General features: G+C 37.8%; 1 protein-coding gene and 1 long non-coding RNA gene across 3 annotated transcripts in view; one reads left to right on the forward strand and one right to left on the reverse strand.

The window, feature by feature from the left end:
* The window catches only part of Pcsk1 (proprotein convertase subtilisin/kexin type 1), a 38,717-nt gene extending 23,836 nt beyond the window's left edge, over nt 1-14,881 (reverse strand). Inside the window, exons 1-5 of the mRNA XM_015477303.2 lie at nt 14,464-14,881; nt 11,234-11,338; nt 7,987-8,097; nt 5,876-6,022; nt 3,884-3,960 (exon numbers count right to left, since the gene is read on the reverse strand). Coding sequence (XP_015332789.1) covers nt 3,884-3,960; nt 5,876-6,022; nt 7,987-8,097; nt 11,234-11,338; nt 14,464-14,643 — 620 coding nt within the window. The 5' untranslated portion in view covers nt 14,644-14,881. The remainder of the gene's footprint in view (nt 1-3,883; nt 3,961-5,875; nt 6,023-7,986; nt 8,098-11,233; nt 11,339-14,463) is intronic.
* LOC125619071 overlaps nt 1-18,231 on the forward strand; it is a 344,675-nt gene that overhangs the window by 297,856 nt on the left and 28,588 nt on the right. The window lies entirely within an intron of this gene.

Raw genomic sequence — 18,231 nt, forward strand, 5'->3', positions numbered from 1 at the left:
AAAAAAAAAAAAAAAAAATGTAATGTGACACTCCCTATTATTTATCTCTTTATGTACTAGTACACATAGGAGTGGATTTTCTAATAAAAAGTAGCAGTAGGATCATGGTACAAATATAGCTTGATTATTTTTTCTCTTCTCATCCTCACTTCCCACCTCCACATACTGAGAAATAGGGAAGACCTTATCAAAGTATGTCTGTGTCATTCTTCATAGACCCACAGTTCTTTTTCTTTCCTAAGTCAGGAGCTGAGATAAACGAACCCTCCATTAACTTAGAACAATGGTAGTAACTGGCGTTTAAACAAATTGATCTTTAAAAAATATTCTACAAGATACTTAAAGACTACTATTATTCTGGTTAAAATATCCCTGTCACACATGCTATTTAACTAGGAAAATAATCTATAATTGGTGTTGAAATACTGAAATACTGAATGCAGATTCATGCCAGCTTAATAGAAAGAGTTACCTGTACTTTTATAATTTTATTACTTAGTGATTCCTCTTTTGATTTACAGAGGAGCATTTAAATATGGCTCTGTTAGTCTGATTTACATAGTAATAAAGAACAGCAGCAATAGAAGTGTTGGGAGAGATAATGCCATTGGAATTGGGAGATAATAGATCTCCTATTGCTATAAAGGCTAACAAAATGGGACCATTCATTTTCTAAATCTTAGGGATTTATGCCTGATAACATGCTAAAAGAGTGACTCTATTTTTTATTATATCTTCTGATAAATGATAGGGATGCTATCTTTTTGGTTGATAGTCAACAGGACACTGATAGTTGCTCATTGTGTCATTTTTGAATAGAAGATTCTGAATTTGCTCAGAAAATTGACTTGTCTCTCCTTCTTCTCCTATCAGATACTACTCCAGTCATTCTGATTTCTCACTGAAATAAGGTTTATCTCAGTTGCTATGTGAGATGCCATAGTTGACATCATCTTCGTCATCTTTGTCATTATCATTATCATCACCTTCTTCATCATCATTATCATTATCTCAATAGTCATTTGATTATTTTTCTATGTACCAGGCAGTGTCCAAGCTGATGTGATCCCCATAATAACCCAATAGCTATCCCTTTTCAAAAGAGGATTAAAACCTAAGCAGAAAGAATTTAAATAATCTATGAAAGATAGTTTGATGGTTAAGTGGAAGATCTAAGATTTGATTGAAATCAAGATCCAAAGTCTGTTCTTAACCATTGGGCTATGCCATGCTAACTCCATGCCATGTGGAAGGTCCACAGCAGGAAATGCTTATATAGAGATTTTGGAGCTCCCTGAGTTGGGGAAAATGTAGCTATTATAAATGTTGTTCTTGGAGAATCCTCCTTTTGTGGTTAGGGAAGAAGATGGTCTGCTATAGTTTGGATCTGAACAATCTCCCAAGGCCCATGTGTTAAAGTCTCTGACCCCAGTTTGGTGCTACTGGGAGATGGTGGAAGAATGGAGGTTCTGGGTGACTTTGGGCATGCCTTCAAAGGGACTATGGGATGTACTCTTTCTCTCTCTGCTTTCTGTAACCATGAATTGAGCAGCTTGTGGTATCACTTACTATCTACTTTGATAAACTGAATTTACAGGCCCAAAAGCAACAGTCGACTGACCACGGAATAAAAGCTCCAAAACTATGAGCCCAAATAAATTTTTCCTCTTTTAAATTCATTTATCTCAGATATTTGTTACAGTAATGCCAACATGACTAACACAAGGTCTTAGTCCCTCTTATTTTGACAAGGAATACTCCAGAAAATATTATCTCACCAAGTATTCACTTACTTACTATGCAGCCACTACACAAGTTATCACCCAATTGGATCCTGGGACCACACCCAGGATCTACCTGAGAAGATGATACATTAACTAAAAAAGAGGCTGACACCTCTAGCTAAGTCTTCTTGGCTGCACCCATGTTTCTCCAAGCAGATTTTCCTGTTGGTCTTAATGACAGGGTAGAATAAAAGCTATTATTATTATTATTATTATAAATATTCCAATGAAATAAAAGCTATTGTTTTTTACCCCATTCTAAGGCAGGTGTCCATGAATTCTATGTACTTCTTTCTCATTTACTTAGGAAGTTCCTTTCAGAAATTTGGGGTGTAGGTGCCTTAACTCCAATTTTAGGAGACACAAAAAAGGTAGAGGCAGAGTGAGGTAAATGATTTCCTCAAGGTCATGCTCTACACTGATAATTAGCAAGTCGTAACTATCAGCTAGGCTGACATTAGAAGGCTGTGTTCCAAAAGAGCAAGTGTTCCTGCTGGCTCTGCACTATCCTGACCTAGGAATGTGGCTAAAAGTTTATCCAGGGGCCCTGCTGTCATTCCAGAGACACTTTCACTGTCCTTCAAGAGTGCCCTACCAGTGATTCCTATTATATTGTTACTGGAATGTTCTAATCTCTAAAGATATTAATGGTAAACTCTTTACTCATATCCTTGAAGAAATGTATGGTACTTAAAGAAGTTGTACCTTTTACCCCTCCAGAAAGAAATATGAAATATGCACCCAGACATTGAAGTCAAGTCCATGTGCCCAGCCTCCCTTCTGGGGTATGGTGGCCTTCTGGAGTGAAGACCATCCAAAGCGAGAAAGAACTTTAGGTAAATATTAATGCTCTGTCCACATGTTGAAAGAAAGGGAGAGAGAGAGACAGACAAGAGATTGACTTGACTAACCCATATTGGTAAAGAATCCAGGGCTGGGGTTGTAGCTCAATGGTAGAGAGCTTGCCTAGCACAAGTGAGGCACTGGGTTCAAGCCTCAGAACCACAGAAAAATAAATAAACAAAATAAAGGTATTGTGTCCATCTACAACCAAAAAATTATTAAAAAAAAAGAATCAGTAGACAGTTATCAAAGAAAAAGGGAAGTACTTTGTGTAACAACTACCAAGAGCTTTTTAGTTGCTTTATTCTTTCCATCACCATTTACAGAACAAACCCCTAATTTTGACCTTGGATTTGGTTTATTTTGATATGAACTCTTGTTGGTGGGGAAAATGAAAAGGAAAGTTTGAATGTCTCCATGGGTTTGTGAGAGATATCAGTATGGATAAAGATGAATTCCCACAAAGGGATGGACACTTTGAGACCACATGCCTGGAGGATGAAATTTCTCTGGTATTAGGAAAGAGGGTTAAAAGTCCCTAGCTTCTGGCTCTTTCTTTGGCCTCTTGCTTTGATAGGACTGACTTATGGCCTCCCTCATCTCTGTGGCTGCAATGAGCAGATAATAATCTAGGAGTCCAATGTTGTTTCTTTTCTTTTCCCTTGCCTTTATGACCAGTAGAAATTTGGAGCAGGTTACTAACTGCTTCAAAGCCCTGGAAACTGTGTTGGATTTGGGGCCAGACCTCAGCTGCAGTTCTCTTGTCTGTTATCTGGCCAGGCTCTACTGGGGAACTGATGAGGGTGGTTTTAACCACCATACAAAATTGTGGGGATTTATTCGCATGTATTTATTCATATATATTTCTTTTCGTGACTAGCATTCAGTATATTGCTAATAGCACAAAGATTCACAGAGGAATTGATAGGAGACAGGGAGAACACAAAGTTTGTACCCTTTATGTCTCAAGCATTCTTTCTGAAGCTGTAAGTATTCAGTCACACATGATGAAAGAATTTCAGAATATAAGAAGGAGAATATTGTAAATATGAAGTTTAATTATTGTTCTAGAATCTAAAAGGAATATAAAAACAGAAGCTTTGGTTTTAAAAGCAACAACGTATTTCGATATGGATGATGTATATTAACATTTCCTGAGAGCTGAAGTGTGGACCAAATTTATAGTATAATTCTCTCAAACAAGATAAAAAACATTTTAAGGTATTTTATTCCCCCCAAAATGCACATTTACTCACTTGTTTTCATTTGTGGGATCATATCGGGGAAATGGATCATGATCATTATCATTAAAATCATAGCTAGCCTCTGGATCCTAAAGAGACAATAAAAATAACACTGTAGCATCATTTTTTAAAAAAAGCACTTCCTGAGTCTTCTCCATTGCCTCTTCCCATTTGGGCAGATAGTTTCTAGCCTAGTCACAGAACATTTATTATACACACAAACTGGACAGCAATGATGAGCTCAGCAAAGAGAGCCAGCATCCAACTCTCAGTGAGCATTACAAAGCCCTTAGCTCACAGAAGCTGACAGAGCTGGGGGAAAAAAATCAGTTTACTGGGTTTAGTCATCTCATTTTTTCAAATGAGAATAGTGAGTCCCAGAGAAGTTGAATGACTTAACTAAAGCCATAGAACTAGCTAGTGACACTTTGACTCTTGTATCTTATGACTAGATGAAAATAGGGGCAGTGAGTTGAGGCTCAGGTCCATATGGTCTCTTTCAGCCTCTCCTTAAAAGGAAATGCAATTTAATAAAAGAGAATGTGCTTGAAATTGAAACCAGTTTCCAGGTCCAACCCCCCTTTCCAACCAAATCGACACACTTAAAGTCTTCCATGTAGGAATTCTTTCACCACTACTGCTACTTCTCAGTATTTTCCATGTCTTTCAATATTTCCCAATTACTACCTTGTGATAATCTATTTTCATCTCTTTTTTTTCTTCCCTTTTCCTTTGCTCTTTGGCTTGAGCAGTGACTGGGGAATGCCAGATAGGTATAAAGGATGAGAGAAAGACAAAAGACAATCTTATAGATGAAATGTCCACCACCCTGACATAAAGACCTAAGATATATTATTGGGCTCAAGTTATAAACTTCCTAAACAATTTAGCATATAGTTTTAAATTACTTATTTTCTAATTTCTAGTAAAGCTTTCCTTTCTTACTTGGCATTTTCACACTGCGTAGTATTCTGTTTGAATTTGCATGGAAAGAATAACATTCATAGTGTCAGGGATATTAACCCATAAAGGATATGAGAAGAAAACTGTGAAAATGATCGCAGACATTAGGCTTGATTTGGTTGCTTTATTTTCCCCAAAGAAGGCTGGCTCATACTCTGAGTGACTTTTTTCCACTCACTTATTCAGCAAACTTTATAATTATTTTACAAAAGTAGGATCACACTATATATATTCCATTTTAAACTTGCTCTTTCACATAATATTATATATATGTATATATGTGTGTGTGTGTGTGTGTGTGTGTGTGTGTGTATCTTCCCATGGCAATAAATATTATCATTATTATTATAGATTTATGGTTATACATTATAGTTGAATTCATCCCAACAAACTCATACATGCTTGGAAGTCAATTTTGGTACATGATTCCCCCTTTCCCCTCCCCCCTTTCCCTTTCAACCTTCCTTCTCTTTCCATTTTCCCTCCACTCCACTAGAATTCCTTTGGTCATCCATTGATTTGTATTTAATTGATTCTTTAGATAATCTTATTCCTTTCTACCCCTTTCCTTTATTTTACTCTAATTTCTGCTTATAATAGAAAATATTCAACCTTTGAGTTTCTTGGTTTGGCCTATTTCACTTAGCATGATACTCTCTATTTCCATCCACTTACCAGCAAAAGCTATAATTCCATTTTTTAAATTTCTGAGAAGAACTCCATTGTGTGTGTGTGTGTGTATCTCCACCCCACAATTTTTTAATCCAATAAATGACTTTCAATTAATTGGGGTAGGTACTCCCACCTCCCTTCCCTAACACATGTGGTCTTGTATAAGCCTTGACCCCACTGTTTTCCAGTGTCTACTGATAAAAAACAAATTCAAAACAAGTTGGGCTAAAATGAGGGTGAAGGAAGGAGAAAAGCCTTTCATCAGCCACCATGCCAAGGGCTAATATCAGAGCACCATCTCCTTTGAAGGGATGGAGAAGCTGCTTATAGACAGCTTCCTAAGTCAGAGTCATGGGATGGCAGACTTACATAATTGGCATAAATGTCTGTGTGATTCCACTCCAAGCCATCATCCAGTACAGTGATAACAACTCCTTTGCCTGTAATGCCTTTTTGCCAAACAGGTATCACATGAAGATCCAGCTTGGGCAGAGCTGCAGTCATCCTGGTATCTTGCTAACAAAAGCAAAATATGAAAGCATTGGTAAAATCATGATTTGCTTGCTATAAAATGGATACTTAAACTCCAATCTGGAGACCTATCTTTCTTTTACCTTGGGTCACTCTACTATTCAGAAGAAGGCAATTAGGTGAAATGAAAAACAAAGTGGAGGGTAGGGCCAATCAAATCATCAGAGTTCTCCTCTTCTCCCAACTATCCCAATGGAAAATCAGTTGAAAGCATGAATCATCCTATGTGACTTCTCTTTGAACTATATGAATTCAAAGAAGTTTGCCTCTAAGTTTCTTTCTTTTGTAATAACATGCTCAAGCTTTTCATCTACTGAAGATTTATTTGATGACCTGTGTTTCCATCTCCCCAAAGTCCTGAGCCTCCGTTGCCATACTGAATTCTCATTATATTGTCAGATGCAAAGTCATTCATGGATGTTTTAGAACTTTTCCTCTGGAAGAAAAATAAAAATGTGGAATGTTCAGGAGAATGTGGTCTCATCAGTAATTGTAACTTAATTGCCAATTTCCATGCATGAGTGTTTTACAGAATAAATATCTGTGAAAGGAGATTTAGGGTTTTCTTTTCAAATAATTTTGCTGTTATAGTATGTACGACTATATTGGAGAAAAACTGAGTAACAAGGGAGCACAGAAATAAGTGTACTTCCAAGTATGTGAGAGTCACAGTAGAAGAGTGCCAGGTACCAGGAGTCAGTAAGAAATTCATAAGTACAACAATCAAAAGTGTCAATGAATGGATTTTCCCCTTGTGAATGAGCCTCATAAAAAGGTGAAATCAAGAATTCAACAAGCTAGTGTGAAGCTGAATCACAGGAGATTGGAAACACACATAAACGGCTATCCAAAGTTAGGAAGAAGTTCTGTGTGTCAATTGCAGGAGCAATGAGAGTTTGGTGTTAAGAGTGTGACCTCTGGGGTCATGAATCATGGCCCACCATCATTTGATTTCAGAAAATTATTCAACTTGACAACATCTCTGTTTCTTCTCCTATTAAATGGGCATAATTACTAGATTTACTACGTAAGGTGTTTGTGAAAACTAAATGAGTTAATTTATGTCAAACATACTAGTATTGGGCACATTATAAATGCACAAGCATTGACTGATAGGTGTCTTTTGATGCAATGAGCAACTGTTGCTTAGGTGAAGAGAATGGCAAGAGGAACTGATCCCCTATCCCATTCATTATGCAACAAAAGTGTCTAACCCTTAGGTTACAGTTGTTGTGGAAAATTGTCTTTTATGATATTTTCAGCAGCAAATACTTCTATTAACATGTATTACTTCTATAGAGGTTTAACATTAAAACAGAAAAGAGAACACCCTACAGGCAAGCAGCATCAATTACAATTTCTCCACTCACTGCACACACACCTATAAAGATTCAGTAAGTATTTTAAAGGTAGAACGGTGTGCAAGTCTAGACATTTGCAAACAGACTTTCCTTGCGTTCCTTCCTTTAGCCTTATTCAGATATCCTCACCTGTAGCAAGTAAGAATTGCCATTCATGGCTGTATATACCTATCATGTTCAATGTATTCTATGAGTGATTTAGAGGTTTCTTAAGAATAATTTAACTAAAAGAGATTTTTACTGTGAATACTGCTTTTAGGACCCTTATCCTGGCAAAATATGATTTTTGTAGGTAAACTTAAAAAGACAAAAAGATGACAAGTTCTCTTTTTCATAACAGATAAAGAGCTGTTTCAGAAACCCTCACCCAGAAAAATAGAAATTCCAGCTTAAGAGGGTAGTGTCAGCCCTAATCTTTAGATAACATAGTTCTGTCACATCTCTCTCTCTCTCTGTCTCTCTCTCTCTCTCTCTCTTTCTCTCTCTGTCTCGGGAGTGGGGGAGAAGGAGATAGAGATGGTGATATTTTCCATTGTGCAGCTGATATGAAAAGCCCAGATCCCACACAGTCCTTCTTTAGTTACTTACCAAATACCACTGCTGATTCCACATCGGGTCATTGAAGAGATTTAGTGCTGAATCTCTTAAAGCTGAACGTTTAATTCTTTCTTTTTCATACTGTTGTTCAGCCCATATCACCTATAAGGATTTTTATAGCAATAAAATCAAAATGTCAAGTAGCCACCTCTGTGTAATCATCTTCCCTCTATCTCTAGGACCCTTCCCATCAGAACTCAGGCAGCTCTGCAATGTTTTTGTTTGACCACAGATCAAACTAACAGCTCAGTGAGAAGGAGGGATTGCTCACAGGGGAGATGAACATTTCCTCTGTTACAGTAAAGAGTATCTTTAGGGGGAGGAGAGCAATCAGTGAAGTGTTGATTCCTTCAAATTATTTACACTGTGGTTAAAGTGGAAGTAAAAGTTCAGCTTGCTTTCATCAGAAAATGGGCCATAATATCTATTTTTATATTGAAGTTCCAGGACTCTTTAGCTGAAAATTTGTCCATTTTCATGGAATGAGTCAACAAGAGACTACTGAGACTTCTGTTATGGTGTTCTTACAGCTTCATTTCTCTTTCTTTACATGCAAAAGGTACAAATTACAAATGTTACATAAGGCAAGAATGGTACAGTGTCTTTGCAAATTTGAAATTCTGGTTCCTCTCTGTTTCAGCCTCCTGCCTAAGAGTATTTAATATGAGAAACAGATCTGAGGTGATGAATGAGCATTACTGACCAGACACACTTGCCATTAATTCAGTCTCATGTATTATGCAAAGAGATCTGACAATTCGAAAATTACCTGGCCCACATTTATGGCCTAATCCTATTATACTTGAGGCCCTGAGAGAATGAGAGACTGCCTTATGAGACAGTGTTATACTCTTATTTTGCTGGGCAACATGACTATTTCCTACTCCGAACATAGCTTTTCTGTTGTATACATGACAGTCCAGTATGTGGTTGGGTATTGTCAATGCGAGAGTCCTCATGAGTCAGATCCAAAAATAAGAACTGAAAAATAATTTGCAGCTAAAGGATAAAACCATCCACTAAATCTGTACTGAATTTTCAATTAGGAATATACTGAAAACCTATTATAAACACTGGGAGGGACTGGAGAGCTAGAAATTAGTCACTATAATTTATTTTTAAAGTTCTTGTATTTTCAAGCTTAATTGTTTTGGCTTAAAATACCTCCATGCTTGGAATACACTGCCTGTCATCTAAGTCAGTCTTTGGGAGCTGGCTGCTAGGGAACAAGTACTAATCTTTGTGGGAGAGGGTCACTCACAGTTGGATATTTCATTAGCAGACTTATAGACTATTGCTGCATTTCATAGGGCTGATTTGAAAGAGTATTATCACTCATTTAAAAAGAGCAATAAAATGAAAATCAAAGGCAATTTTAAAAATGGAATATAAAAAGAGGCGCTCTGCCATCTGATCAGATAAACATCCAATTGTAGGAAACAGTGTTATGATTAATGTCATTAACTCAGAATTGCATATTAATCTAGAAGAGCAGACCAAATGTAACAGAGAAAATTGGCAGTGTCTTCTTATTATGTATATAATAGGTATCATGTACTTAATTGTAAATAATACTTTTCATCTGGAAATAGCATTAAAAATCATGTAGTCCAACCTTCTAATACAAGATTCTGTGGTTTCAGGATTTATCCTAAAATTAAATTATTCTAGGACTAATTTTTTATGGGACTATATAAAAAATTTATGAAGTTTTACTGGGGAGTAAGTTCTTAGATTTTTGTATCATGCCTTGGAATTGTCCCTCATAATTAACTGTTAAGAAGAGCAGAATGGGGACATCTGTATATTATCATGAGATAATCTGAGTTAGAATAACAGTGTACTTGATTCTGACCAATTTCTCCTATGAAAATGAGAGGGGAGGTCAGTTTAACTCCTGTGCGTTAATGAAGGAAATCTCCAAGCCTAGTTAGAGTGCCAGAACCATCTGCTTTCCAGAGCCCCAGAACAATAAGCCCTCAGCCTTTGTGTGGCTAAAGGGAGACTTCAGTGAACAAGAAAAATTTTAAAATGAAGTTCAGTGTGCATTTTGACATAAAGAGCTAGCAAGAAGTGTTACTGGAGCTGTAAGCTTGCTATCCATGGTCCTGATACAGCGATGTTTGTTACTGTGAGGTTGTTTTTTTGTTTGTTTTACATTTGAACACTGGTGACCAAGGCCCAATAATATACTACCCTTATAATTTGTCTTATTTTTTAAAAATTCTATAAGTTTCAAGCAAAATAAACCATCAAGTTCCTTCACAGTTTTCATGAATCCCATGTACCCTTAACTGTTCTACCACTGAGACTCATATTTTTTTTTTTCCTCTTAGGAAGCTGAGAAAACATTTTATATCTCTTATATTCCTCACTTATTCCCCATGGTGTCCTAGACAACTGAAATGATGTATACAGATATAGGCTAACCAAAATAAACTTTTCTCAGTATGACACAGTCTTGAGAAGAGGCCACAATTCGTATGCAAATTTCAACACTACTAATGTAGTCAACATTTCCTAATAATACACTTGCTGAACTGAAAATAGATTAAAAAATTAATAGATAAATTATGCAGGCATTCAAATTGTCCCTACCATTTTTATCTAAATTCATTTTAGATATTTCTTGCTGTTACCATGAATAGGTATACAAACCAAGAAGAAAAGAGATGAAATGGTTTGAATCAAATAGTACAATATTTATGGAGTCATCTACCTCATAAACACATGGATTTAGAGCTCTCTCACAAACACTAGTATGGTTATAGTAGTGGAAACATGGATGTTTTTCAGTCATACTGAAATGCTACTGAAAGTAGAGGTCTTGCATGTCTTTGGCATACTCACATGGTATTAAAGAACTTGCTACATAACAGGTGCATATTGAAATTTGTTGATTGTATTCTCAAAAATTTTCAATACTGACAACTGATTTTCAATATTTAAAAATAAAAAATTTATATATAAAATCAACATAATTAACATAATGTAAATAATATAACATAAATGAATATACACATTATTGACTTTAGTCAGCGCAACTAATGCAATCGCATCTTGCTATTATATGTGTAGTTATAAGCACTTGGGAAAAAAACCTAGAAACATTACAGGTAAACAATTATGATAGAGTAAAAAGAATCACATTTGCAAACTGCTTTTTGTTCTCATTGGAAATCATAAAGAAAGCTGACAATTCAGGGTATTGGTTTGTGGACAAATGCACAACACTTACCCGATCATCATCAGATAATCTCTTAGTGATATGAAGGGCACTTCTTCGAGACCTTCGGGGATGGTTTTTATGCTTGAATAAGTAGTGATTTTCAAGTGATCCAATCTATAAAAAATTAAAATAAAAATCTATTTTCACAAGTAAGTACTTATGGATTAGTTCAAAAACTAACTAACTTAGAGACATGAAACTTTATTAAGTCCATTTCTTATTCCTTGAATTTAGCTTTTTTCTTTACAAGGAAGGCACTGATAAAGGCTTTGAAATGAATCTCAGGACATTATTGCTTGTGTTCAAAGTGTACTTGGGGACTGATGATGCTTGTTTTTCACATGTTTTAGAAGAACTAACTTGTTGAGAGAGTGTGGAAGGGAGTTGTGTATATAAATATTTTATAGGTATACGTTTCTTTAAATATACCCACAGAGTCAAATGTATCCTGTCAGCTGACTTTTCTATACTGTGGTGTCACATTCAAAGATATTGTTGGTATAAAATGCAGTCATTAAGTCCATAGTGATATAATTGTTATAAGCTATTATTTGGTGATCTTTTGATTTTCTACTAGTTCAAGACTCTCAAGAAGAGCATGCCATATTTAGGACAGATCCAAGCTTAGGGTATGTATGTTTCTCTGGGTGATTAACAACATCTTTGGTCCATTTAGAAATATGATCATTATTCTTTAAGCTCTTTACACAAAATAGTAATAAAATTGAAGCCCTCCCAATTCTCTAGATACCTTGCATTTTTTAAATCAAGAGCCAAACAATTGACAACACTTTATTTTAGAGGCAGTATGTTATTTAAATTGGAATAGGTAGCTTTCATCACCTAGGGAATTTTTTAATAGACATGCTACGCCCAGCTCTAAGACTGCACCTTAGGCAGCATAACTGTTAAGTTATGGACAGAGTTTCGGGGGAAAGATCAGAAGCCATAAGGATTTAACACAGATTCTTGGCTCTGTTTCTGCTTCAACTGCTTTTGTCTCTACCTTCATCTTAGTTTTATCTTGAGGCAATAATATTTTAGGAGAGTAATATTAAATTGGTATAATCATAGGAATGCTAAACAAAATAAAATAAACAGATCCAGAAAAGCACTATCAGTTTCTTTTTACAAAGAATTATAATTTAAAAACTCTTGTTTTAGTAATGCAATTTTACCTAGAAATGGCTAGAGGAAAGACAGTATTGCAAATCATATGTTAATATAGATGCCCCCCCACTTCACTGTTTTAAAATTATTTTTGTGACTATACCATCCTTATCACAAAGATCCTACCAAGAACACTGATTTATTGCATTTTACTTTTTGGATTTATGCTTATTTATTTTGAAAAGTAATTCCCATATTCCCAGGTTTGGATGTGTGTATGGTACTAACAGGTGAGAAAAGAAGAGATTTATTTTTTGCTTTCTCTTTCAATCTCCTACACAATTGTCAGGGCTATTGAGCCTGCCAGTAGCTGCCCAAGGAATACAAAATTAAAATTTCAGTTTTTATTTTTTCCACAGGACATACAAGATTTCCATGGTGCCCATGGTGCTCACCAGTGTAGTTCCATCTGTCATTTTCTGTTTGTTCACGGAATTTCACAAAATTGCAGGTAGTTAACAGACTACTTCTAGGCTGCCTTGTGTCTCCCTGTTTCCCACAAGCAGTTTTCTGACTGCCTTCTCCGTCTCATTATCTTCTCCTAGCATTTTCTTACTCTTCTTCCTAAACCTGTGCAAATGTTTCCTCCTTTGGGCAGTCTTCTTTCACATCTCCCATTTTCCCTCCCACCTTCTTTGCTTCAGTTAACAAATACTGTATTGAGACTCCAAGCACAACTTCCATTGCCACACAAATTGCATTAGTTTGCAATCATTTGTTTCTGAACCAATTTCTTCTAGATTCTGTATTCCTTGGATTCTTTTCCTCCTTTCTAATAACTTCAACACAGATCATGGCAAAGAGCAAGACTGGGAAAGGCAAAAGGCTCAGTCTGCTACTGGGACACTGAGAAGTCAATTTGGTTATCCACTGCAACGCTTACCGGGCATTTCAAAGACAGTTGGGCTCACAAAGTTGGAGAATGAAGCCTCTAGCTAGGGAAGGCATATTCCCCAGCTGAGTCGATCTATGGAATCGCCAACGCCCACGCTGATTACTCATCCATGACTTCAGCTGAGTCTCGATTACCACCTCGGGAAGGGAGGGGGGACGCGCCAAAATATTTTACAACTCCTTCCTCCCCCGCTTTGATGCGAACCAATTCCAAGACAAGGGACAAGGGATTGATTTTGAGTCAAGAAAAAGGAAAACTCTAGATTAGAAGTCACATCCCTGGGGGACACTTGGAATCCTGGGGCTCACCAGGCTCCTTCTTAATGCCTTCGCGTTTTTCCACCCCTCTCCCCAAGCAATCTATTAACCAGTCGCCTCTTGGATAGCGAGTCATTTTCCCTCATAAACTGGAAAACATTACGCATTTGGCTCAAGAATAAGAAGGAGATAGATCCTTTGCCCACAGTCAATTCTGTAGGTCGATCCTGCAGGGCCACCTGCAGAGCAAAGTTATGAAGCTGGGACTCCCCAAGTTCCCGGTGAAAAGCCAGGGCTCCCTGAAAATGCTAAGAGATTTGCACCCACCTGATCTCCTGCCAGTTTCCCTGTCCACTCCGCAGCCCCCCAACCTCGGAATAGCTAGTTCCAGAAGCTGGTGCTCTCCTAGGGCTCTGGGCGTGCCCCCAAACCTTGCCGACGGACATCCCCAAGCTTGCTAGGTCCCTTGCATTAGGAGTTGTATCTGATGCTGCCATATTGAAAAGAAGGAAACCGCCGGCTCCTGACGCAAATTGCCCAAGTCCCGGGCGACCGAGCGCATCTCCCAGAGGCGCTCGGTTGGTGAGAGCCTGTGTGCATCTCAAGTTCCCTGAAGACGCGTGGACGGGTTTTTCTTCCAAACCGCGCGGGAAAGGATTTCAATTCTAGAGAGGACAACAGTAAGAATGATCTCAACCCAGCTGCTGCTGCTTCCTCTGCCTGGCTGCGCAAACAGTAAATAATGCAAGCCTTTTCCCTCCACTAGCGTGCCGAGGGAGAGAGCAAGAGAAGCTCCTTGCTCTTAACCACACCAGGCGCGGGAGAGTGCAACCAGGGGCTCCCACTTGGGAAACCGCGCTCTAGTCTCACCAGTCCCCACAGACACCAGAAAGTTTCTTGAAAGTGCAAACTCTTACCTGACCCAAAAGGTCATAGCCCAGCTCCTCTGCGATGGCCAAGGCTGCCTCTGGGCCCCCGGGGATCTCCGCCGCCCATTCATTGACAAATTGCCTCTTCGCTTTTGCACTATTTAAAGCACACCAAGCGCACAAGAGGGCGAAAACAGTGCACTGCAGAGTCCAGGCTCTTCGCTCCATGGCTCACACACTTCTCGCACAGAGTGGGAAGGAGAGAGGGAAAAGATGCAAGACAGGGAAAAGCCAGACAGACTCGATCTTCCTACCCTCAGTTTCTGAATCACTCCTAGCTCCTAGTAGCTCTGTGAAGAGCTAGGAGGCGCGCGAGGAGAGGCTGGGCGGCGGCAAGCGCTCACTGAAGCGCTTTGGTCTTCTGGCTGAGTGGAGCCCCAGCCCTTCCCAGACAGAATGGAAATGAGTGTTTACACGTCAAATCGACGAAAGCCATCTCTTGACGTCAGATCTACCTGGACTAAGATCTGGATGGTATTCCCGGCGGGGTGGAGAAACGGCTAAAATAAGCAGCAAGGGATTAAGAAAGGAAGGAACCTTTTGCCGGGATCAGTTAATTCTGCTCCCTGCCTCTCCGTATATTCTGGAGCTGTGAGAAATATTTTCACTTCTCAAACAGAAGTGCCCCCATTTGAATGTAACTACTAAGAGCCAAAGGCTGGAAGCTCAGCACTCTTTTCCTTCCCTATATCCATTTTCTTTATATTTACTTTGGTGTCTTGTATCCTGGAGAAATGGGGCGGCATGGGATTCTTATAATGGTCCTTTTGGTCCTTTGAAAAAAAGGCTCTTAGATCTTTCAAACTGGACAGAGTCGTGAGGTGGAGCGGGGGTGGGTGGGAGGAGAGTAAGTTGCTACTGCCCAGATTCATTACCTAACAAAATGACCATGTCTACAAGACAATGTTAAAACAATATTTTTTTAAAAAAAAATAAGTGTTAATCACTCAAACCACCTTAGTTCACAAATTTACTTCCTTCTCTACTGTTTCACACTGGGAATGGGAAAAAACATCTAAAATTCTATCCCAGATAGAATTTTATGCATAGCCCAGCACCATCAGCACCATTACAGTGTTTAATGGGGGGCGGGGGGGGGTTTAGTCACATGATTTTTGAAAAAACATGTTTTCATTTATCAATAAGGGGTTGGGGTCTAGGGTTCCAAATTACGTTTTATTGACTCAAGAAAGGAAAGATCAGGTTTCATTAACCCTGAACTTTCCATTTTTCTCTCACTCGAGCTCTTCACTTTGGTATTGAATTAAAGCTGTGCGATTACTTTCCCATAAAATGCACAATGTATCTTTGTGGGAGAATGCTTCTCCGTGAAAATAAAACAAGCGAACATTTAAAGGAACTCCCCACCCCCGACCCGAGAAAAATGAATTCAGTCTACTCTGGCGGAACCTATTTGGATCCAGAGGGATTGACCCTAGAGAGAGAGAAACCAGTGTCTAATATTCAGCACCGCGTTCTGGACAGCGACACAAGGTGCACAGTTGCCGGAGCTGCTCTGGCTTCTGAGCACCAAAGAAATCTCTTCTGCAGCTGTCCAGTTCCAAGTTGTTTCCTTTTGACCGGTGCCTTTCTCTTCGTTAGAATAGCAAATAGGGAATTGGCCACAGGAGGGAGTGTGGTTTTGCTCGTGATCGAGACTTTTGCATCTTAGTTTGTGAAACGGGTTGGACTCAGCCCCCCAAAGTAAAATTGCAGTGAGACAAAAGTGAATAAGTGTACCGAGACCGAGCTTAAAAAGAAAAATCCTTTAAAAATACTCCCAACCGCCGCGGGGCGCAATCTAGCCTGTGGAAAGAAAAGGAAGCAGATTGGAAAGAAAACAAATATATATGGAGAAAGAAAGCAAAAGATGCTTTTTACAAGCAAATGAGACAAGACTTGGTGGAGGATAAGGCTCAGAAGTGCTAACTCTTGATTTCCTCTGGGCTTGCAGAAATGTAGACTAGACTGATAATTTCATTAAACATAAAACATGCTTTATCAAAACAAAGGCCTAAGCTAATAAGACATGTGATGAAGCTAAGTGATTTACAATGTAACTCTCATGTGAGATGTGAGGGCCACGAGTAATAGCTCTGTTGTCTGCTCTGTAAATTCACGTGTGCATGTTGATGGCTGGGTGAGCTGTCTTCTTTTTTTATTCTTTAATTTTTTTTTAATTTATTCTAATCAGTTATACATGATAGTGGAATGCTCTTCGATTCATTGTACACAAATAGAGCACAATCTTTCACTAGCTCTCTAGAGTGTTTCATTCTAACTACAGATAGATGCTAACAAAGGCAAGGGAAACCTGTGGCACGTGGTTTGGTAATGGTAGATATGGTCAGAGCAGGAACATGCTTGTCTCTTTCTTATTATCATTCAAGTAAATCAGCTTGGAACAGTGTTAGCAATTAGGCCAGTGTCTCATTTATCTTAAATGGAATACCATACAGGCTTGGAATAAACATGTAATTGACATATTTAATAAGGTAAATGAAATTCTCCCTTTCCATAAATACATATCCATATTTATACTGAAATTGTCTGAATTTTATCCAAAGGATGTTATTTCAGACAACTTCTGGGATGCAGAAGAAATGAATTTCTGCCAAGGTATGGGTATAAATATATTTAGAATCCACATTAAAGTTTCCATATCAATGGCTAGTTTTATCCGGTTTTTTTTTTTGATTCAGGCCCACATATATCATGTTTTACATGGATTGGAAAAGCCACTGATAACTCTTAAGTTGAGATTAGTAGCATTCCTTTGATCTGATTAATTTATATAGGAAACAGGGTATCAGAAACTAAAAAGGCCTATGTTTCTATTCTGAATTATTAAATGTCATGCTTTTCAGGACTTCTCCCAACTGCCCAGTGACAGTTAATAATTTATTAGGTTTTCTTGGGGAGTAACAAGAACAAGGCTAGTATAAGCAGGAAGTAAGAATACATTCCTATAGATTGCCAGATTTTGTTAGTCTTAGAAAACAAATGGTTTAAACCTTTGTTAAGGTGGAATAAAATATACCCTTTCATGTACACTATACAATGTACTTAATGGTTTGTTGCAGAATATATATGTAAACATCCAGGTCAAGGAAAATAACATTTTGAGCCTTGAATAATAATATTTTAAGACTTTCAAGAGACACTGAAGAAGGGGCAAGAAGTCAGGTGTCAATGTGTTCCTATAGTTTCAGCTACTTGGGAGTCTGAGACAGAAGGATCATTTGAGCTCAGGAGTTAGAGGCCAGCCTGGATAGCATAGTGAGACCCTGTTTCAAATAAGGAAAAAGGAAAGGGTGAAGAAGTAACTTTAGTTTAACATTTTCTAATTGTCATGTAGACAATTGTTTGCTGAGGGTAATAGCAATTGTACATGAAGTTGAATGTGTAATCAATTAGTCTAAAATTAAACTAGAAGCTATTTTGTAACAGAGTATATTTATAGAGGAAAAATTACTTATAATGGTGTTTCCCAACACAGAATATAATGATATTTGTATGACATACTTAAATAAACTGGAGGAAATTTGGGGACTTGATGAAGACTTTTTTTTTTATATTACATAATTACAAGAAAGTAAAATACACCATTTTGGGCAATATATTAAAATTGAATATAGATGACTTTGAGAAATATGAATATACTTCCATCAATATAACTTTGTATATCAGGTTTAATGCATGAAAAGTATTTAATGTCATTTCTAATCAAATCATTTTAAAGATGAATGTTCTTTT

The sequence above is a fragment of the Marmota marmota genome, unplaced genomic scaffold (assembly GCF_001458135.2).
Source record: "Marmota marmota marmota unplaced genomic scaffold, marMar, whole genome shotgun sequence".
Classification (NCBI taxonomy): domain Eukaryota; kingdom Metazoa; phylum Chordata; class Mammalia; order Rodentia; family Sciuridae; genus Marmota; species Marmota marmota.